Genomic DNA, 23,723 nt, shown 5'->3' with positions numbered 1-23,723 from the left:
CTTCCCCTATTCACACTTCACAAGCCCCTATTCACACTTCCCCTATTCACACTTCCCCTATTCACACTTCCCCTATTCACACTTCCCCTATTCACACTTCCCCTATTCACACTTCACAAGCCCCTATTCACACTTCCCCTATTCACACTTCCCCTATTCACACTTCCCCTATTCACACTTCACAAGCCCCTATTCATGACTGCGCACCAGTACACAAAGCAAGGTCCATAAAGACATGGGTGAGCGAGTTTGGGGTGGAGGAAATTGACTGGCCTGCACAGAGTCCTGACCTCAACCCGATAGAACACCTTTGGGATAAAATAGGGCGGAAACTGCGAGCCCGGCCTTCTCCTCCAACATCAGTACCTGACCTCACAAATGGTCCAACATTCCCATAGACGCACTCCTAAACCTTGTGGACGCCTTCCCAGAAGAGTTGAAGCTGTTATAGCGGCAAAGGGCCGGTCAACTCAATACTGAACCATACGGACTAAGACTGGGATGCCATTAAAGTTCATGTGCGTGTAAAGGCCGGCGTCCCAATACTTTTGGCAATATAATGTATGTTATTGGATGTGACTTTAATAGCTTATTGAGTCTTATGGAATTGTGTACTTGATCTGCTTACAGACGTGGACAATCAGAATAGATCACTGTTCCTGGGCGCACGATCAATGCATCCGGTGACAGAGATTTATTCCAATCTGCATTGTATCATGTACGTTAACACAGCGCATTAAAAACCTGTGACGCGTTTAGAGTTCTTTTGCTTGTTAATGGCATGCCAAACGCGGCTGGGAAAACACACTTTTTTCCTGTGCATGGACGCGCATCAAATGCATGGAAAAAAAAATGTGGCATACTTGCAGCTGAAAATGCTACTTTTCCGCATTTGCACGGGCTCACACATGCCCAACATGGGAAAAACTCATGCGTTTATGCACATTCACGCTACAGGAAGTGTGAATGAGGCCTAAAGGGACTGCTTCCGCCACCAGATGAACATGGAAGATTAGTAGTTCCGGAGGTATTCGTTGGCCGCCCTCAGACATTAACTTTGTATCTCTTTCCTTTGGACTGATTGATGTGCGTGTCCGGCATTCGCTGCCCAAGGCTGAATCTCTTCTGATGGTGGAAAATAAAAGAATAATTTAAAAAAATGCGTTGGAGAGAACATAAAATATGTAATAAAATGTGTGAACGCACATTAAAAAAAAAATCCTTCCCGTCCTTCGGTCTGGGGGTAGAACACTGGGTGCCTCTCCCTGATTGCAGCAGTTAGTTGGCATGGCAACCATACGAACAATTCCTGATCTGTCAGCCACCGTGGAAATAAAATACAGTTGTAGTTGTGATGTCGAGCGGCATTTCCAAAAAACAGAGAGGACGCCGTAATTGGGGTGAAAAGAGGTTTAGGAAAGAGATTACGATGGGGGCCGAGGACGAAAAAAGAAACTTAAAAAATTTAGTACATCGGCTTAATAATATTCAGTTTTAAATTGATGATAATTAAAATTGTCGTTTTTGTAATATATTAATTATTGAATAAATGTCAAATTACATTTCATTAAAGTCATAATCATTTTAAATAATTTTAACGATCATATAGAGCAGAGATTGCCAAACCCCGGCCCCCAGCTGTGGTGAAACTACAAATCCCATGATGCTTTTCTGGGAGCCATGCCTGTGACTGTCAGCCTTGTAATGCCTGATGCGACTTATAGTTTTACCACAGCTGAAGGGCTGAGGTTTAGCTACCCCTTCTTTAAGCCATTTTTTTAAATGCTTTGGAAAGTGATATCAGTGTTCCTGTTGAGGAGATTTCCTCTTTTTGTTTGTCCTGCTGGTTCGCAGTTCGACGAAAGTGAGAAAGTTGTAGCGTGTCAGCCCGCCTGCTGAACCTCCATCTGCGTCCTAGCAACCAGTAACACCGTGTGGCCTGCATAATGCCATTGGTTGTTAGGACGCTAGCTGCTGGGCCGCACAGTGCAATTGGTTGCTAAGATACGGGAGGGGGGCACACCATAACAACTTTTGGCGCTGTGAGGCTGCCAGGATCCTAGCAACTAATTATGATGTGCACGGACATTGGTTGCTAAGACACAGGCATCTATTGGTTCAATTTGCCTGGATGTTTCATATTTGTAACTGGGTTCGATGAGAATCCAAGATAACCCAACTCATGTTAGCTCGGCTCATCACTATTGGTTACCGTTGTCACCAGTGCTGAAGAGATGAGACAATCCAAAGTTTTAAGTTGTCTTTAAAACAATAAAAGAGAAGAAATCTTCCAACGGGGACACCAGTTCCAGTGACAACTGTCTACGGCAGGGGTGGTCATACTCTGGCCCTCCAGCTGTTGCGGAACTACAAATCCCATGTGCTATTGCAAGATTCTCATAGCCACAGGCGTGACTCTCAGAGACAGATGCATGATGGGACTGGCAGTTTCACCACAGCAGGAGTGCCAGAGTTTGCCCACCTCTAGTCTAAGAGGAGATTTCCCCTCAATTTAGAGAGATTTCCTTTCACTTCCTCTTGTGTTTCCTCAGTGGGGCACAGATGTATTTAAAAAAAATTGGCAGAGGTTCAAACATAACATACTTCCAAAGCTTTGGCTTTACCATTTTTTTCGGCAAATTGTTTACCTTTAAAAGCTGCCCTTGTGTAGACATCCAAAAGCTCTGCAACTACTGCTGGGCGCCGCCATCTTGGATGTGATGCCAGCTGCCCCAGCAGATTCAAAGTTACACTCTATAGCAGGGGCAGCCAAACTTCGGCCCTCCAGCTGTGGTGAAACTACAATGGGTGCGGTTTTTATTAGGGATGCACCAATACCGTTTCTTTTGTATCAATTACAAGTACCGATATTTATATTTCTTATATATATTTATATATAGTCACCGATACCCGTGTTTCCTCCAGCATTGAGCCGGCTTCCCAGGCAATCAGGAAACCAGGAAGCCTACTCAATGCCGATTGGCTGCGAAGTCTGCTTCCCAGCTAGTCAGCATCAAACTGGCTTTCCCGCTGCCCGGCTCCCTGATTGGCCCAGGAAGCCAGCTCCATGCTGTATGGCTGGATCGATGCTGATTGGCAGGGAAGCCGGCTTCCCAGCCAGTCAGCATCAAGCTGGCTTTCCTGCTGCCCCGCTTCCTGATTGGCCGGGAAGCCAGCTCCATGCTGTTTGACTGGATCGATGCTGATTGGCCAGGAAGCCAGCTAATCAGAATGGAGCCCGCTTCCCTAACAATCAGAAGGCCGGGAGGCGGGTCATTAACTGCTACTCTGCTTCCTGATTGGCCGGAAAGCCTGATCCATGTTCCCTTGCAGCACTGCCGGTCAGAGGAAATCTCACTCTGACCGGAAGTTCAATATCAGGGAAGGTATCGGAGCATTTGGGCGAGTACGAGTACTCGCCCCAAATACTCGGTGTCGGTGCATCCTTAGTTATTATTATTGGGTTAGAACTTATGGAAATTCAATATAGAAATACAGATTCATTTTTAGTTTTTGACCATGAATGCCCTTTAGGTTACACTTTCATTTGTTTTGAAGCCAGAACAATTTTTTTTTTATTTACTTTTCCACCGGTTTGCCACATTTTCACCATTTCTCTTCATATATTTTACGCAGAACGTACGTTGGATCGGTTTTCGTAGATTCAGGAATATTTACACTTCATGATCTAAATGGAAATACTAGAACAGCATTGTTATAGAGTGTGGAGAGCAAGGGTGTCACCTACAGGCCACCCTGTGTACAGCACCATAGTCACCAGTGTGTCAGCATCGTGACACCAACACTGGAGATCATCAAATAGTCTATTGAGTAGTCGTGATTCCGGCTTTACTTTACTTTACCTCTTCACCCTAATTCCACACTCAGCCACAATCCATTTTTACGGTTAAATGAAGCTGGAAATGAGTGTTGAAAGCACTTGAAAAATCACTGAAGTATCCAGAGCAATCAAATAAAGCTTTGTATTTACCTGCCGCCAGGAGAATAAATGAGAGTAGGATTTTAATATTCTGATTTGAAGTTATAAAGGGTTTAATGGTTTTGTTGCTGCATGAATTACACACACATATACAGTATATATATATATATATATAAATATATACATCTCAAATATATAAACACCGATCAGCCATAACATTATGACCACTCACCTTATATTCAGTAGGTTCCCCCTTTTTCCTCAAAAACAGCCCTGACCCATCAAGAAATGGACTCCACTAGACCTCTGAACGTATGCTGTGGTACCTGTAAATTGTGAGGTGGCCATCAGTGCATGGGGCTTGTGCTTCCAGCTAGGGTTGCCACCTGTCCTGGATTCACCCGGACAGTCCGCGCTTTGAATGCTGTGTCCGGGTTTCATGGCAGCTGAAACCCGGACATGAGATGTAAGGCAGACAAGGGCAACCAAAATTAAGGGCTACTGGCCCCCCACTAAAAATAGTCTCAACTGTGATATTTACATATGAATGGGTGGCACTATTTATAAATGAATAAGCCGCGACTCATTCTCCCAAAAAAATGTCAGCGCGTCGCTAGTGTGTTCGAGTTTCACTGGAAAAAAGGTAGCGACCCTACTTCCAGCACATTCCACCGATGCTAGATTGGATTGAGATCAAGAGAATTTGGAGGCCAAGGCAACACCTCGAACCCATCGTTGTGTTCGCCAAACCATTCTTCAACCATTTTTGCAGTGTCGCAGGACACATTATCCTGCTGAAAGAGGCCACTGCCATCAAGGAATACTGTTTCCATGAAGGGGTGTACTTGGTCAGCAACACTGTTTAGGTCGGTGGTACGTGTCAGAGTAACATTCACATGAATGGCAGGAGCCAAGGTTTCCCAGCAGTGTGTCAGGGCGGGGGGAGGACGGACCGGCTGCAGTCTTATTACAAGTGATCTTGGCGACATCGCCGAGATCACTTTGTAAACAAACAAGTGGATCCCGTTCTACATTTAGCCCTAAATGTAGAAAACAAATTACCTCACGGCGGCCGGAACTGCATGTGCCAGGAGTCGGGAGATTTCAAATCGCTGCCGCCTCTCTGTTTCCTGCCGCCCCGAGGCCGGGCCTCGGTGGCCTTGTGGGGAATCCGTCCCTGCATGCACACCATGGACCTGTGTCTTTATTCAACCTCAAATATTATGTGACTATGTGTTGCAATGATGATTCAAAATGTGTCCTCACTGACTACACTTCATAGTTTCCCTTTAATACAGGAAATACAGCATCTTTATTTAGTCATCTGTGCCGGTGACAATGGTGTGTTTTGGTTGTTCTTCGGTGTCCCGGCACAAATTCAACAGATGATGTATCCGGGAAAATAGCCGACACTTTTCTTTCAGTATGCAGTATCTCCCCGGTGATATGCCTGTTTAATATCTCTTTCCCTGGAACTGGTCAGCCTGGTCACCTTTTTGTTCCTTCTGTCCTTTACCTCATATCAAACCCACAAGGGCAGAAAGATATAGCAGGAGATGTTCTTCTAGAATGCATCTAAACCCAAAAGCAAAAATTGAATATACATTTTATTACAGTTTACCAATCCTAAGATGTGGTGGCTGCATTCGTTTCCTTTGTTTTAGTTTTTTTTTAAATCTTTAATTTCACCTGGTTATCCGGCCAGTAACACATTACCTTTTAAGCAGCTACAGTGACAGGTTTTCTTTTCCTTTTGGGATAAAGGTTTTACATAAAAGCTGACCATTGTAAGCACCCCTATCAGTGGTAAATGGTTTGGTCCAACCCTCTATCTGAAACGTTTGCTGGACAGCTTGGCCTGTTAAAGAAAGTTGAAAAATAAGTTACTAGAAGGATTGCCTTCTAGTAAGGGAAAAGAGACTTAATGCCGTCCCCTCGGTCTTATATTTTATAAATGCCGCTCTCTTGTCCTTGACGTGTTGTTGCTTTTGAAGAAGAAGAAGGCAGAACATTTTACTTGAATTCCCATAATTCTAACCATGAATGTGGTTTTCATTTTAAAACTCTATTCATTTCCATAATTGTATGTTAAAACTTTGAAAAAAAAAATTCGAACGCCAGTCATCAAGTTTCTGATGGCATTGTCGAATGTTCTGATGGGATTTTTCCCGTGTATAACCAGATTTTGTGCAAATGAATGTGTATATACAGCAGGGCTAAAATTGTCAGGTCCTGAGCTGCTAGCCAGGCCTTAAAAGTTACTTGCCACCAGTTGCCCTACAGCCAGGGCCGGATTTCCCACAAGGCCCGGCCTCTGGACAGCAGGGGTGTGGAATTCCTATCTCCCAACACCCAGGACATGCAGTTCTACGTGCCGGGCGGTAAGTTGTTTTATACATTTAGCCCTGCTTTGGGCAAGCAGAGGTAAATGTACAACGGGGAAGCTGCTGCTTGTTTTGTACAAGTGATCTCTGCGATATCCCTGAGATCACTTGTATGCAGCCTGCATACAAGGGGGCGCATTGAGAAACCTGGCATTGGGGCAGCAGAGAGAGTAAATCTGGCCCTGCCTGCAGGTCCAATGGAATGATAGAACTCCGGGCTTCAAGGGGTTAAAAAGCAGGAAGGCACCCCAATATTGTCCTGTACAGTTCCAGAAAGGGCGGGCATACTCAGGTTTAGCTCTAATAACAGCTTAATGTAACCAACAGAACCAGCCCCGCACACCAACTACGTCCCACCACATCCGTCCGGCGCTCTCCCGCCTCCACTACTCACCTACTACACCGATCACGGACAGCACAGGACCAAACAGCCAATCACCACCCGCCTCTTATAAGATGGTCCAGTCAGCATCGTGAGTGACTGGTGCGGGAAAAAGGAGGTCTCTGATTGGCTACTGGATTGAAAGCTATGATTGGCTTTGGGAGTAGCTCCGTTGTCCGTGCCGTGTGACTTAAATACGGAAGTGGTTATGAGCACTGCCATGGAAACCATTGCATAGATTTCAGGATGGCGAGCCACTGGGCGCCGGTGTTCTATCATTCGAACAACGGATCTTAGTAAAGATGGCTGCCGTCATGCATGGGAAGGTGCACGGTTGTGAGCAGCAGCCTACGGGTAAACCATCTGGGATCCCTCCAGGAGTTGGGCACTCGGTCCATGACCGAGTGCCTGACTCAATGGCTTTATTTCTACTCGACCCGACGCAATTTTCACTCGTAAATTGTGAGGGGGCGAGTGGAAATTTTGAGCCCTGATATACAGTATATAAATTCATGTCAATTAAAGAGAAATGTCAATAACATAAATCACATAAAGATATTCAAAGATTATTGAACAATTATTGAAGAAGGCATGTATGACATAAGAACACTCATGTCCAATAATATAAGAACAATATTAAGGATTGGAACAGTTTAAGCACTGCATAAATTGTCGGCGCTATAGGTGCTATTTAAAATACCAATAATAAATAAAAATAATAATACATAATAATAATAATGAACTACTAAAGCTAAGTACCCAAGGTGCCACTACTACATAGCTGCCAACATGGCCAATTTTTTTATGGGGGGGGGGAGGGGGGCACTGTTTTCGGAGATCTTTTAGTAATAATGCTCTATCCTCATTGCTAGATTGTGGGCACGATCAAAACATATCCACGGGCACTGCTGCCGAGCCAGTGAATTTTTGGCACGCATATTTGTTGCATCCTTTATAGTCCCCGGATAAAGAAATATAGAATAAAGGAAACCTTTATTGTCATTGTAAACATACAACGAAATGCAAATGGCACTCCTAAAAAACAATGCCTTAAAACACATAAATACAACACAAAAACCCCATAACAACCCCTATAATAAAATAAATACATTGCTAACCAATATAGTAAGTTTGAGTAAAATATAAAGTTATAATACCATTTTTTTTGTTGTCTTTGTCTCTTTTAACCTTCTCTATTTGTCCTGGAGACCGCTGACACTGAAAGTGAGAGCAAATCCAAAATTTTAAATTGTTAATGAAACAGGAACTGAGGGGAAATCTTTCAGTTGGGATATTTGCTCCGGTGACAACTGCATAACAGAAGATTTACCTTATTTTCTTCTTAGATTTCCTCTCACTTCCTGTTACACTGATGAGACATGAATTGAGGTTAATTCTCCACCATTGAAGACAGACAGCAAGAAAATAAATCCTCCTAGGGGCTTCAACTATACCCTAAAAAAAAACGTTTGGCTATAGCTACACTTTAAGAATTGGTATGCCAAATGCATTTTTTTGTATTAAATTACATCTGTTAGCATTATAATTAGGGATGCGCCAATACTAATACCAGTATCTATGCCAATACTGGGCATTTTCACAAATACTCGTACTTGTGAAAATGCCCCAATACCAAAAACGGATACTGGCGCTTTCAATTTTCAAATAGAAGTGGCTGCCTTAAGTCCCGTGCTTCCTGGGGACCGCACGGCAGTCTGTTTGAGGAACCATGCAGTGTCTGTTTACAGCATTTCCGCCACCCGCACATCTTCCCCTGCTGAGACCCTCCACACACCTCCTGAGATCCTCCACACCCTACCTGAGACCCTGTGCATCCCTCCTGACACCCTCCACACCCATTCTCAGACTCTCCACCCAAGACATCAGGCCGGCACCTCGAAGCAGAGCAGCAGCACAGACTATTTAGCAAATTAATATCCTATTATTCTGCATTGCTGTATAATGTATTGCTGGGATTTGTAGTCCTCTATAGCTGATGGTATTATTCTGCATTGCTGTATAATGTATTGATGGGATTTGTAGTCCTCTATAGCTGATGGTATTCGGCATTGCTGTTTAAAGTATTGCTGGGATTTGTAGTCCTTAATAGTCGTTGCCTTTCTGTATTGCTATTTAATATATTGCTGGGATTTGTAGTCCTCTATAGCCGCTGCATTTATGCATTGCTATATAATATATTGCTGAGATTTGTAGTCCTCTGTAGCTGAAGGTATTATAATAATAACATCAGCTATAGATGACTACAATTTCCAGCAATTCATTATACAGCAATGCAGAATAATACCTCCCTCACCTTCCTATTGGCCCATCACTCTGTTTGGTGAACCTACTGGCCAATGGAAGGGTATGGGAGGGATAGAGCAGATATAGTGGGCCTGGAACTGATCTGCTCTAGTAAGTTTTATCATATCAGTGTTCATTGTAGGATAGCAGGACAGACATGACCCACTTGCCTTAATTATTGGAGTCGCTCAACTAGAACAAGGATACAGATAAGGACTGCTGACTTTTCGGATCTGCTTGCTTGTTCCATGTCTGTGTATCAGTAAGTATTAAAATCACAGGGTCCCCCTGACAGTCGGGGAACTAGCATTGGATGTCTTTGATATCTCTTATAACAGATTTACATTGAAGAGGAACTCAATTTTGGAAGCTGTGCCAAAAACAAAAGCAGACAGAGGGCAAAGGACTAGTCACCAGTATAGCCTTTAGGCTCCCTGCAGATAATCTTTTTTGCATTGCTGGATTACCATGCCTTGTTCTGCACTGTGTCTCCGTGTGGTGATGGCCATCTTGATAGAGGCAGGACTTTGCTTCTCCATGTCTGAGCCTCCAGCAAGGAGAACAGTGAGCAGCACAATAGAGAAATCACCAAATCTCAATGCAGATTGCCTGGAACTAGCAGTTTGAGGCAGCAGTGCCTTAGATCTCACACTAAAGATATTAAGCCATGAGGCTACAACGCAACAGTGCCTAGGCACGCTCACCTGCCAGAAAGTGCTCTGCTATTTTTTAAGGAAAAATTCCAGACAAAAGATACAGATTAGGCACAATAAATATTTCTAAATGTTCCCTATAACATAGCAAATCTTCACCTATTGTGTTCAGTTCCACTTTAAACTATGTCCCATAGGTCCTATATGGGGAGAAGATACAGCAAGTGAGCATTAGAAATTAGAGGCACTTAGCCACATGCAGAGTCATAGTCCAAACGTTCCAGTAATTAGTCTTAATGCCCAATACTTATATATTCTGAATATGCAATTCTCATGAAGCATGAACAGATTAGCCCAGGGGTAGGCATCCTCGGCACACCAGCTGTTGTGGAACGGCAAGTCCCAATAGGCATTGCAAAGCTCAGACGGCCACAGGCATGACTCCCAAAGGCAGAGGCATGATTGGATTTGTGGTTTCACCACAATTGGTGTGTCAAGGTAGCTTACCCCTGGATTAGACAGTGTTTCGTTAAAGGAAAATGAAAGAAAGTCCATTGGAATTCTTTTTAACCCAATGGTCTGTAAATATGCATTCACACATCTTTCTGAAAGTGGATTCAAAGGCAATTGTTTTTTGGAGGTTTTTTTGGATAGAGTAAGGAAAGGTTAGACCTTTTGTCAGGTTTTTGTTGCTGTTTGAGTCCATCAGATGGAGGTTTTTTTGGGCTGTTGGAGTTGCATTACAGGCTTGTTCATGGGACTTCGTTCCGAAATGAATATTTGGAGGGGTCTGAAATCCGAATAACGAACTGAATGAAATTTGGGACCCGAAATCCGAAAGAAATAAAAATCCGAATGGTTACGAAAATAAATGAAACTAAAGAAAACAAATTTTTTTGCGGGGTGACATGTCCGGTGACAATGGTCGCCAAGACGAATGGAGGGATTGAATCGGACAGCATAAATATCAGGGTTTCCAACACCCCAACACTCTATCCAAAACGTTTTGCCTTTAGTTATTCTGAACACTTTTGATACTTGAATTGCCCAAAAAGAAACACTAGGCTGCCAAACAATGATCCTTCTTACTGTAAGATGCCCTACTGTACTTTTTTAAAAGCGTGTCCGCAGCCACAGATTAGACGGAGCTTTCGCTGCCTCTTGCCGTCAATATTTTTATTTTATTTTTAATATAATTTACTGTACATCAGCAGCATCCATTAAAGCATTACAAAGCCTGAATCCCCTTGCTTAAGAATAATGATGACTCTGTGTATGGAAACGAGGAGCTTGAACTGAAAATAACTGCTAAAATACTATTAGTCAGAGATTTGGCTGAGGAACGATTACATGTGGGCAGAACAGCAGTTTTCAGAATAATTGTGTAGGCTGCGGACAGATTTTGCAAAGCATAAAGGACCGAGCTGTGTCCTAATGAGCGCGCTCATTAACATTAATAACATAGTATGCATGCTGCAGCATTGAGGATGCAAGGGCCACAACTGCAATAGAAGGCGTGACGGAGATAAAAATACAGGCAGCACAACATAGTATTTTCTACAGCTAATGGCAGCATTATTTTTTTTCTCTGAGTGGTACTAATTATTCTGGCACTCTTTACAAATGAATGGTTCTTCTTTTAAAGAGTGCACTCACACCAGGGTGTATGGACCATGCCCAGGCAAAGTCCGATTCCTTTGGCTAGTGTGATCACTCTCCACCCTCCTCATGCACTGGCACACTTGGTCACGATATTGGACTGGACTCCAGCAGGGTATTGGACTGGACTGGACTCTGGCATTGGTTGTACTCCGGCATGGTACGCATACTGTATGTGTGATTGCTAACCATGCCTAAGTATGGAACTTCAACCCTGGAGTAGATTAGATCCATTTGTGCCCACTCAGGTACTAAGGGTACAGACGACATAAGCAACACAATAGGCTCAATTTACAAAGCTAAAACACCAAGATAAGGACACTTATTTTTGAAAAAGTGATGGTTATTTTCACCCTAGTCCAATGAAATTTGAATATGACAGTCACATGACAAATAAAGCTTTTTGAATTGAGCCTAATGTGAGCACAGGAAGTGTTCTTGGGCTCGGCACAGTGTGGTTGAAGACCAGTGGGGAAGGTTGGACAATTGTGCTCACGCACAGTGCAAGGTAACTGTGCTTAGTCCGAGCACACCCTATGAGACACTGTCACCTTGCCCTTTAAGGTGACAGTGTTTTTATAAACAGAAATATGTTTCTTTTTTATTATTAATTTTAATTATATTTAAAATTTGTTTAGGTATGCGTGTGTGCCCTACATGTGCATTTGTGTTTGAATGTCATTGCCGGGGGTGGGGGGTAGAGGCGCATTAACATGTTTTTTTTTCATTTGATGTATTCAACTTAATTTTTTTTTTAAACTATTTCTTTAACTTACCTTTATTTCTATGACAAGGAGGCTAACAAGCCCCCTATTTGAAATAACATTTTAGAGACATTAGGCATCTATATGTCCCCTTTAGGCCTCCTCTGCACTCCATTCAAGCTGATTGAGAACAAACTGTACTCAATCAGCTGTTTTCCTGGTAGCATTGACCAGCATCTGACAGCCCTGAAATCAGAAGTGCTCAGAGTTGAGCGCTTTGGGGTTCATTCATCACAGGGGAGATCGAGAAATGGAAGCAATTCAAGGGTTAATCAATCAATGGGCGGTTAATCAATCAATAGTGCAGCGCTAAAAGCCTCACGGTATAGCAACCAAATTAGTGTTATATATACAACATATATGTGAAACTGAATATAAATAAAGATCTTTTTTTTGTTCAACTGAGTATATTTATTTATATTCCGTTTCACATATATGTTGTATATATAACACTAATTTGGTTGCTATACCGTGAGGCTTTTAGCGCTGCACTATTGATTGATTAACCCCCGTGGCTTACCGCCTGAGTTCTAGCTAGTCCGGTTTTTCTTCTTTTCTCTTTCCATAAGCACAGGTTTTTGTCTTTCATAAGAAGTGGGCGGTACCTCTTTTATTGAGGACACCGACAGCCATAAAATCACTACTTTGGTGAAAATTGAAGGCTTCAAAGAGAATCAGTGTTTTTTTGTATTGTTGCATATGTCCCGGCTGGAATTAATCTCACTTAGTGGTACAATTTCCCTAGGAAATATGCAGACAGTAATGAAACCCCTCAAGGAGGCGAGCAGAGGTAACTGCAAGCTCTGTTGTCATCTTCCTTATGGCATAATGCATTACAGCGCGGCGAGATGGAGTTGCCCTTTAAATAATTTCATTGCATATGGATCCTCATTCATGCAAAAGTCATGTTAGAGTGTTCACTTTCAAGCTACAAGGTTTCATTCTTTTTTTTTAATACAGTATTTAAATATTATTAATCACAGAACTTTACAGTTACTTTTCGGAAAAGTAGCAAGCTGCAAGCCAATTTAGCAGAATCCATAATTAATGTCATGTTGATAAGATCAAAGTCATCAATTTAAGACAGCTAGCTACATGTTTCAGAGTAACGTCTGTTCCAGAAAGTGGTTTACAGGCACATCCATAGTTTAAATGCCGGAGACTAAAGCTTTGTTCAGTTTGATTTTTGGGGGTCCTATATTTAGTATAAATTTATGCCAGTACTGTATGAAGTATTGTAGCTCTACTTTGGAAGCTGGTCCTCTTAACAAATATCTCTTTAGTTTAACAACTTTGCATCCAGAGCAGTTTTTAAATTTTTGCACACCCATGTGATAGCACAGAGGTGACAGGTCTTCTTTATAAGTAGAAAGGTCCTTGTCGCACTCCTTACCGGGGATCCCATGTAACGGGAAGGGTGCTCGTAATGACAGAGGATGACACCGCTGTATGCATAAGATGAATGTGAAAGATGTCACCAGCACATCGAAGATCCTTTTGGAATCACCAAATGCTAATTTTTTTGAACAAGTTGTCAGAATGGATACAAGTGCTTCATCAGGCTTCAGCAAATGAGCATTTGGTGATTCCAAAAGGATCTTCGGTGTGCTGGTGACATTTTTTACATAGGTCTTCTGTATAGAGACACCAGGGGTCTATTAGACGCCCTACCCCTAATGTCCCCTATGGACCCCAAAGAAGCTGGTGAAGCACAGATCGTGCTTCACTAACTTCTTCTCTGGCCAAGGCAGCCGGAGAAGTAACTTGAAACCAGAAGTGACTAACTCATCATTGATTCCAGTTTGAGTAAGAAGAGGAGGGATCAGACACTGGAAGTGTGCTGATCTCTCTCTGATCCACCCACACACACCCGCCATGCAGATCCTAAGCCCGAACCAGGAGCAGCTGATTCAGGACCAGTGCTCAGGGGACCAGCTGATTCTGCAGGAAACTAAAACTTTTAAACATCAAGGAGCAGCATCCTTTGTAAGTGATTTCATTAATACTTGATAAACATTTGGACTTTCTTATCACTTTATATGCAGTTTACCACACAGGACAGTGAGCCCAAAGGTCAGCAATGTAAATGAGCCCTATGTGGACAAGCTGCAGACTTGTTGCATTCCTGGAAAAGCAATAAATCACCCGCCATATATTTATTCCAATGTACTTTACTAAGAGCTGCCGTGCTCACAGAAATCCTACACTGAACAACCCTCAGGAGGGTCTAATCCTCCTTCAACTCTCACAAGTGATTACAGTAATACAACAGCAATCACAGCGCAGTGCTCAGCCAGCAACATTCCGCGCCCAACATAACTAGTTCAGCGCGAGGTCACCGGGACCCACAATATATCAAATGTACATCTATGCTTGACACTCGAGGTATACTTGTGAATGGCTGCATCCAGGCTATACTGGGAGATGGCAACGATCCACCCTCAACTGGCCACCAGTGGTAGATCTACACCCTGATAAGGTGGCCATTTCCAATGCTCAGAATAGAAGCACATCACCTGCCAATTAAAGGAGTTGCAAAGCCCCAGCACATCCTCTCCTGTTATAACATCAGCATTGTAATAGTAATACATAGTAGAGATGTTTCAGATAATACAATCAAAGCTTGCTTGAAAAAATCCCTTTTATGTAGTGAGTGCTTCCTTCCGTCTGCCAATCACATTCCCAACAACTTCCTGGATTCCCAGTGTGCTTTGCATTCCTTTGATGTGATACAATCTCCATTTCTCAAGGCTGCATATCCCATCATGCATTGCTTCCAGCAAGCAGTGATAATGTTACATTGGCAAACAGAATGCAACAACATCTCAAACAGAATGGCTCTGCTCATCCCTACCAGGCCCTTATTAATAAGTGCACTTTTCTACCCATCCCCCTCCCTTCCCCAGAAAGTTAAATATATCATATACTGTGACGCTCTCTGACTAAAATCTTCAAAATGTATCCCCTCTGCATTGGCTCATACTGTATGTACCCTGTTCGCCAATCATTTCAATGTGAAGTCCTTCAGGCTGTATGGGGGTCAGTGTCATAATAGGGGGAGTTTCTTTTTGCCTCCCACCCACCATGACTAAATTATAAATATTCAGAAATAAAGGGTTCCAAACTAAAAGAGTCCAAAAGAAGCCTTTAATTGTTCGATCTAACGACTGAGTGATCAAAGAATTAATTCAATCAAACAAAAATTATCCAACAGGTTCGGAGGCAATAACACTTCCCTCCTCGTTGGGGCTTAGAATGGGATGGCTGCAGCTTCCAGTTACAATACCAGCACTAAAGGAGTTCCTTTATATAGAGATCCATTAAAGAGGAAATCAAAGAGAGATCCATTTGGTTATAGTATCTTTTAAGTCAATTCAAATCCTTATCCCTTTCTGAGCGCTGATGAAGGGTCAGTTGCCCCTGAAACACATTGGTTGTCTTTTGTGTGAACAATTAAAGGCACTTTTGTACTTTCACCTTTTGGTTTAGCGCCACGTATTTCTAACAGGGTTATTCACAGAAGGGTGAAGAGTTTGGAGAAGGCAGGAGAAGTGAACAATCTAGGACAGCATAGCTGAACTGGAAAATGACCTGAATTGGAGAAAGTTTCCAAAATCAGTGATTTTGTCCTAGATTGTTCACTTCTTCTGACTCCTACAAACTCTTCACCCTTTAGTGCGTAGCCCCTTTAAATATCGTGTCACTTCTGGTTACCCAACAAGGGAGGCCTGTCTTGCTTGGGAGCTGCAGCATACTTGCAAACTTTCCTGCATCTGGAGTGACCACAGAAACCACAGCGGCTCTTAAATGTGTAACTTTAAATTATTGATATTATTTATATTGGAAAATGTAAATAAAAAATGTAGATGGGAACAACATAAACCAAATTGCGTAAGTAGAGTGTGTTTTAACTAATTGATGTATTTATTTTTGTTTTTCTCGTTAATGCACTTTGTTATATTACAATTATTGCACGGAAAAATAAGAAAATAACCGTGCGCTAATTAAATAAAATTAGCAGTAATGTCTCACAGCTGCCGCGCGACGCCAACACCTGTTTGCAGCTGCGAGATGTGCGCTGTGCGGTCCGTTCAAGAGAGCTATTGGGTTTACTTCTGATGACCCCAAATCCCAATCTAATCTAATGTTTGATGAGTTCCTCTGAGAGATTAAATTAAAGGGGAGGCCTGCTGGAAATAATGGCTGCAAGGTACCTTTTTAAAGGAACACTCCATTCAAATATGAACAATTGCCAAGTACAGTGCCTCTTTGTTATATCTCTGCATTGATCATGTGCTCCTAGGTCTGAAAATGTCATCAATTGCTAGCAGGCTCTGACTGGGAACTGGGCAATTTTAACATTAGAATGACTGGTCTGTCTTTAGAATGGTGTGAGCTCTGATTGGTGGATTAGCTAGTCAGACCTGTGCAAATGCTTTGTTTATGCAAGCAAGGGTGATATTAAAAAGCATCATTTTCACCACAAGATGCCCTCCGTCTTTTGGGTTGAATGATGCCCAATGTAATTTAAACCAAGAGACTTGAAATTACACTAAACTCAGGAGTTAAACCTTAAAAATGCATTCAAGTACCTCAACTATTAACATAAATGCATCTTATTTGTGTATCACTCGGCTGTAGATCCTCAAATCATCTCTGAATTGGTGCTGACACTGTCCTTCCTTCTGGAGGGGGGCTGCTTTTGTTCCCCATGGTCCCCGTGTGTGTTGTAAAGTAGCCACCGCTCCAAGCTCACTCCCGTGATGGACTACAATCTCAATACAATCTAGTAAACTAAACGTGACATTGCAGTCCATCACGTGAGCAATCTTGGATAGGTGACTACTTTACAATACACAGAGGGAGCATGGGGAACAAAAGTAGCCACCGCTCCAAGCTCAGTCCTGTGATGGACTACAATATCATGTTTAGTTTACTAATTTGTATTGAGATTGTAGTCTATCATGGGAGTGAGCTTGGAGCGGTGACTACTTTACAACACACACAGGGACCATGGGGAACAAAGTAGCCCCCCTCCAGAAGGAAGGACAGTGTCAGCACCAATTCAAAGATGATTTGAGGATCTAGATTCTACAGCCAAGTGATACACAAATAAGACACATGTTTGTTAATAGTTAAGGTACTTGAATGTATTTTTTGAGTTTAGTGTCACTTTAATGTGTATGCAGGTCTCGATGGACGTAAGGGGGCTTCACATTGGCACCCTGCACTCACAGTATAATGATACAGAGCGATGAGGACAGCGCCACTCTCCGCACCATTAGGACTACCCACTACCAAGAGAATATCCGAAGGGGAAGAAGACCCTGCTTGTTACATGACCGGTATGGAGACATCTGGGAAAGGTAAGTACAGTATTAAAAAAAATAGACACAAGGGGTCTCAAGGAAGAGAAGATCCCAAAGCCCAGAGTTGGACCCTATGCTATGCTAATTGTTTTGTATGAAAATAAAGAATACTGGAAAGTCTTAAATAGTTACTTTCCTGGAGAAAATGCTGCTCCATGGTTCACTCGTGTGCGAAGGCTCCAAACATGTTATGACTAAGGCTGAGTAAGGCAGAAACGCGTTGTTCTTTGTATAGATGTATGTGTAATAAAGTTTGCATTTCTTTGGAAGATCATCGTGTGCTGGTTCTACAGTTCTTGTGCCTATCACTCCAGAAGAGAGTCATCCATGCACCGAGTGTGGATTGCAATGACGCATGATAGGGGTGAGCTGTGCGCTTTGTGTTTCTAGTCTTCCAGACATGTGATCTCTGTTGAGGAGGAGGTCCGAAGTTCAGACCGGCTGATCCTTTTCTTTTGCAAAGGTCATGTGACCTAGTGCCTAGATCTTAACACTTATGGTCAACACTGAAGCCTGGATCAGCATTTTCCAAAAGGTAATGACATCACTAAAGACATTCCCTACATGCCATATGAAGCCCTCAATGAAGTTAATTGATGAAACGTGTAGAGCGGGTCTTTAGTGACGTCATCACCTTTTCTCCACCTTTATGTTTTTGAACGCATTTTACCTTATTGAAAGTGGGATATACTCATAAGCTTCTATTTACCCACTGTTGGTGGAATCACGGATTCCGGATCATATTGGGATTGACCATTAACACATTTCTGACCTTCCTATGTATAGGTGTCAAATAAATTCAGTGATCTGCTTTCCATAGATGGTGGCACTGGAAGGTTTGTTTGTGTGCACCAAGTTGTCGTTGGATCAAGATTTTATTGCGGACTTATGTTTTCACAATTTGCAATTTATGTTATAGTATGTGCAAATATATTTGCATGTTATTATATAGTTTCGATTTTTGTTTAGTTCTTCCTTAAATGTGTTTTTTTGTGTGTCATTTTAAGGTAGCGGCTTTACATTTTATACACTTTTACTATCATTAGATTATTACATATTAATAATTATAATTAGATAATATACAGTCAGGGCCAGTACCTATAATGAGGCATCTCATTGGTTCATGGGGGGCAGGTGTACTTCCCATTCCCTTTCCAAATTCGTTTACTGGCACTTGCAAGGTAGCTTCCAAAGGCCTTCCTTGTTGGGTCACCAGAAGTCCGTGGCGTCACTAGGGGGCTGTGGGGTGTGTGGCTCGCACCCAAGTGACACCATTGGAAGGTAGAAACACAAAAAAGACTAACAGTTATTTTGTTGTCACCCCCTCCAAAAAGGCGGGCACTCGGTCATGGACCGAGATCCCAACAGTTGCAGGAGAGAGGAGGGGACCCGGCTGCATACCTTATCCCGTCACCTCCTCTCTGCCAGCGTCCATCACCATGATAGCCGCTGGCAGGTATAATTGCGAACGTGCATGATGACGACATGCGCAGTTACATCACGGCAGTAAACGCTCCGGGTGACACCCCTGCCAGAAGGGGCTTGATGTTCAGAAATGAAGGGTGCCAAACTAAAAGGTGAAAGAATCCAGAAATTGCCTTTAACTGTTCACAATTTGAACAACACTTCCCCTTCCTCAAGGCTTAGAATGGGATAAGAATTTGATTGGACTCAAAAGATGCTATGGATACCAAATGGATGTCTATATGAATTGATAAAGTGGCCTCCTTTAGAGTAGGAATTGTTATTGCCAGCAGCAGCCAATTACAATGTGCCTGCATCACATGTGGCGCTACCTAGGGCAGTGTGCATGCAAATACAGTCTATCTAGGGATGCCCACTCCTCCAGACTGACATCCACCCATCAAGGCATTGTGATATTTGCATTACTCCTCCTTGAGAGGAGTACGGGGTCAAGGTGCTCTAAACAGGAAGCTATGTACACCATGCCAGCCCCTCCCACCAGTCATGACCTGCCTGCATTGCATTGAGCCAGTGATGATGTCACTGGGTCTAAAAAAAAAGGTATGTAATGAAAACGGAAAGATTTTATTTAAAACTATCATTAGCGTGTTTATAGTGGGCAAAGGAGGAACCAGGAAATATCAGCAGAATACATTTTAACATTAAAGAACACCCTATACTGAGCTCTACCAGTGCCAATATCTTGTCTCTGTTCATTCTTTTTTGCAAATGATTGAGCGCTCCAATGGTTCCAGGGCCATTTGGCAAAGTTATACACGCTCAATGGTCTGTTTTTTTTTTTGGCTCTTCACATGGCAGAAAACGCGCATTTTATAGACTTTTTGTTTTGTTCTTGGCGTGTTTTGAGGCCACAGAGAGGAGGCCGAAGGATTTAATAAGCTTGCTATTATAAAATTGTTTGGCAGATAAGAACATCAATCATAGGTTGGCGAGCACAGGGATTTATCGTGTTATTTATCTCCGCAGTGACGGCTGGGCAGACAGGTACGATGTGACAGACAGTTATCAGCGCGAGGCTGCCGGAGGAATGACCATCAAGCTGCAGTCCCCTGATGTGAAATGGTTCGATGAATATTACCTGCAGCTCAAGCCGGAGACCAACCTGCGCAACCCCTGGTTTCAGGAGTTCTGGCAAAACAAGTTCAAGTGTCAATTAAAGGGATATCCGCAGGACAGCCAGATCTACAACAAGACCTGCAGCGGTAAGTAAAGCCACACTGGCTATTGTGCAATGGGACCTGATACTTTTGAAATATGTCAATGGTCATCATCTCTATGCAGTTGTAGCTGTTGGGCAGCGTGCATAAATTCAACCCATGGGCACCAGAGCTTGACCTCACTGCCCTCTGCATTTAGTTAGTCACAGACACACCCTCTCACTTCCTCCATACTACAAGTCTGTGTGTGGATACTGGTGCTGGGTGTGTGTGGCTGTCACTCAGCGCTGCCAGCATAGAGAACTGGAGTGAGAGGGCAGGAAGCTGTATTTTCACAAACAAAGGGTATTTTAAGCCCTCTGCACGCTTAAAAAACACAACGTATGCCAATACAGGACTATAGAGAGGCAAAAAGATTTGAGACTTCAGTTTAGTTTTAAGAAATAAATAAATAAGTAAAAGTTCAGAATGGTGAGTGAGGGGAGGCAAGAAATGTTCATCTATGTCCCCTGTGATTCATGAACCTGGAAGCACTCAGCTCCAAGCACTTCCAGGTTCAGGGCTGTCAGATGCCATTGAATGCAACCAGGAAAACAGCTCATCTACAGATCTAGTAGTTACCTGTGGCTAGGGACAGATCCCTGGTGCACTCAGTCTGCACTTGGGGTCAGACATCAGTCCCTAGATGCAGATAACTGCTGCCTGTGCGGATAAATGCAAACAGCAGCAGATAGCTTTAGCTCCTGTCAGCCTGTCATTGCTTTGTACAGGCTGCGCAGTCACAGCCATCTGGTACCACCTGTGGATCGGGTCACAAAAAGCAGCTGATTCTTGCTGCAGGAATGTTCTGACAGACCTAATTAATCTGCATGAGTGTTTTTTTTTACATGCTCTGGAACTGAACGCTGCGGTGTGAGCTAGAGCCCAAAATACCATGGGAATGCATTGGACGCAGTTTTGGTCTGTAACTGCTCTGCTCTGCCCCTGGAACGCGTTTGGTGTGAACAAGGCCTTTAAGTGGAAGTAAAGGATAAACAAGATTTCTTTCTATGGCTTGCTGTGTAAGTCTCTTCTGCTGTAAAGGCTTCTCTTTACCATTTGGCAATACAGTATTTTTGTCCTGTACACGCATGTGCAGCTCAATGCACAGACCCAGCGTGCCAAAATTAAGTAACTCCTATACGCATGTGTGGAAGTTACATCATCAGGGTCTGGCCAGTCAGGCGGCAAAAGACTCAGAACCGAGAAAAGGACCAAGCTGAAAGAGAGGAAGGAGCGCACAGCCGGAGGGAATCTGTTTGGCAGTTAAGCCTGCCATAATGTGCTAATCTACTGTGCATACAGGCACATAATGGCTCCTGGGGGCCAATTTTTTTCCTCTTAACTTTACTTACACCTTAAGGTCCACAACTGGATAAGTACACTGCCTGGCCAAAAAAAGGTCACCACCTGGATTTAGTGTTATGATCAGGGGTTTCTTCAGTTGGTCAGGTCTAAGTTCAGCAATGTTATGTGCCCCAAAAAATGAGGTCAGCTGCCTACCTGAATATAGTGAATGATCAGGTTTTTCCATCAATGGATATTTTCTTCCCTGATGGCACATTGGGCATATTCCATGATGACAATGCCAGGATTCATCGGGCTCAGATTGTGAAAGAGTGGTTCAGGGAGCATGAGAGGTCATTGTCACACATGGATCGGCAACCACAGTCCAGACCTTAACCCCATGGAGAATCTTTGGGATGTGCTGGAGAAGACTTTACACAGTGGTCCGACTCTCCTATAATCACTACAAGATGTTGGTGGAAAAATGAATACAATTCTGGATGGAAATAAATGCTGCGACATTGTATAAGCTTATGGAAACAATGCCACAGCGAATGCATGCCGTAATCAAAGCTAAAAAGTGTATGGGGATTGGGGTACTGTCCTGGGGGACATGTATCAATGAAAAAAAACTTTCAAAAAATACAGTATTTAAAGGAGCAGTTATTTTAACATTGCTTAAAGTGAAACAATAAAAATGAAAAATTTATTTAAATATCGTGCCTGGGGGGTCCCCTTAAACTGCCTGTAAAGTGGCAAATCTGTACGATGTATAGAACCTGCTGCAGCAAAAAGTGACATTAATAAAGACAAAATGTAAGTTTAAAAAGAAAAAGTCCTTGGTGACCCCAATTGAACACGTCTTATCCACTAGACCTTTTTGCTAACCTATCAGTCCCCTATTGATTCCTCTCCCTCCCTTAAAGGAGAACTATGGGATCAGGGCTTTTCCCCATAGTTCTCCTAAGGGTCACGGGAGAACACAAACTAACGTTCTCGCGTGACCCAAAGCTCAGTATACCTCTCCCCAAAGGTCATTCCAGACCCTTCAGGTCTGGTAGGAATATTGATGAGGGACCCCATGTTGAAAGAAAAAAAAACGTGTACCCCAAAAAAAAAAAGGGGGGGGGGGGGGGGAGTGACTTGCCTTGCTGTTCTTGTGTATTTGTGGAGACACACAGAGCTTGCTAGCACATACAAGAGTGGCTCCATAGGATCCTGCAAGGGAAAGGAGACACCCTACACCACAGGGTAGCAGGACCAGTGCTCAGGGGACCAGCTGACTCTGCAGGAAGCTAAAACTAAAAGATCAAGTAGCAGCATCCATTGTAAGTGATTCCATCAGCATCTGAAATGGACTAAAAACCTTTTGACTTTAATATCAATTTAAAGGAGAACTATGAGGTGAGTGATTTCCACTCATCCTCATAGTTAGAGCCGACCTGTGACAAAGAAGCTGTCGCAGGTCGGCTCTATTGATCGGGAAGTGGGCAGAAACATGCAGCTGATCCGCTCACTTCCTGATCATCTCCCTGCAGAGAGCGGGGATTCCCTCCTCCCCTCTCTGATCCTCCAGCGCTGAGTGGAGGAACGAGCGAGGAAGGGGGTGGGCGCAGCTGGCTCTACCTCTAGATAGGCAGAGCCCGCTGTCACTCACGCAGCTGGGTGGATCCAGACAGTATTATCGGGATCCGTCCCGGCTACAACACTCTCAGTATATCGCTGGCAATAGCCCGCTATATACTGAGCTTTGGGTCACAAGAGGAGGTTAGTATATGTCCTCCCGTGACCCTAAAGAGAACTATGGGGGAAAAACACTTACCCCATAGTTCTCTTTTAAGCCTCACACACAGATAAATCAAAAATCACATAAAAGCGTAGACACTGAAACATGTGAGGAGATAAAACGAGGAAGGCATATTGTTGGGTCGTTATAAAAAAACGTATTTAACTTAATAGAATGTGTAACAGTTTGATATGATTACTTTATAGGGTTGGAAAGTTAAGCATTGTTTTAAATAGATCTTCCCCAAGTCAATAAATGACAGAGGAAGGTTAACAGCGACCTATGTATGCGGCTAACCTTTCCACGTCTAAAATGTAATTCTAGCCATTCTAGAATTATTGATGGACTTGACACATTTCGAGGAGAACTATATTATGGTCATAAGTGGTTACTTTAATAATGTCTAATTTGATTGCCGTTCTCTTCCATAGAATATCTAATTATCTGCTGTACGGGTCTGTCAAACTTGTTTCTCAATAGCCACCGAACCGCCAGAATGTTCTCTCCCCCCCCC

The 23,723-nt window shown here is 43.0% G+C and overlaps 1 protein-coding gene across 3 annotated transcripts in view; it reads left to right on the top strand.

The window, feature by feature from the left end:
• Positions 1–23,723, top strand: part of GRM5 (glutamate metabotropic receptor 5) — a 252,482-nt gene that overhangs the window by 188,437 nt on the left and 40,322 nt on the right. For all 3 annotated transcript variants that reach the window (XM_018565861.1, XM_018565862.1, XM_018565860.1), the window contains exon 4: positions 19,907–20,142. In XM_018565861.1, the coding sequence (XP_018421363.1) occupies positions 19,907–20,142 (236 nt within the window). The remainder of the gene's footprint in view (positions 1–19,906; positions 20,143–23,723) is intronic.

This window comes from Nanorana parkeri, unplaced genomic scaffold, assembly GCF_000935625.1.
Source record: "Nanorana parkeri isolate BGI_ZX_2015 unplaced genomic scaffold, ASM93562v1 scaffold896, whole genome shotgun sequence".
In the NCBI taxonomy this organism is placed as follows: Eukaryota; Metazoa; Chordata; class Amphibia; order Anura; family Dicroglossidae; genus Nanorana; species Nanorana parkeri.
This window is presented reverse-complemented; position numbering and strand designations above follow the sequence as displayed.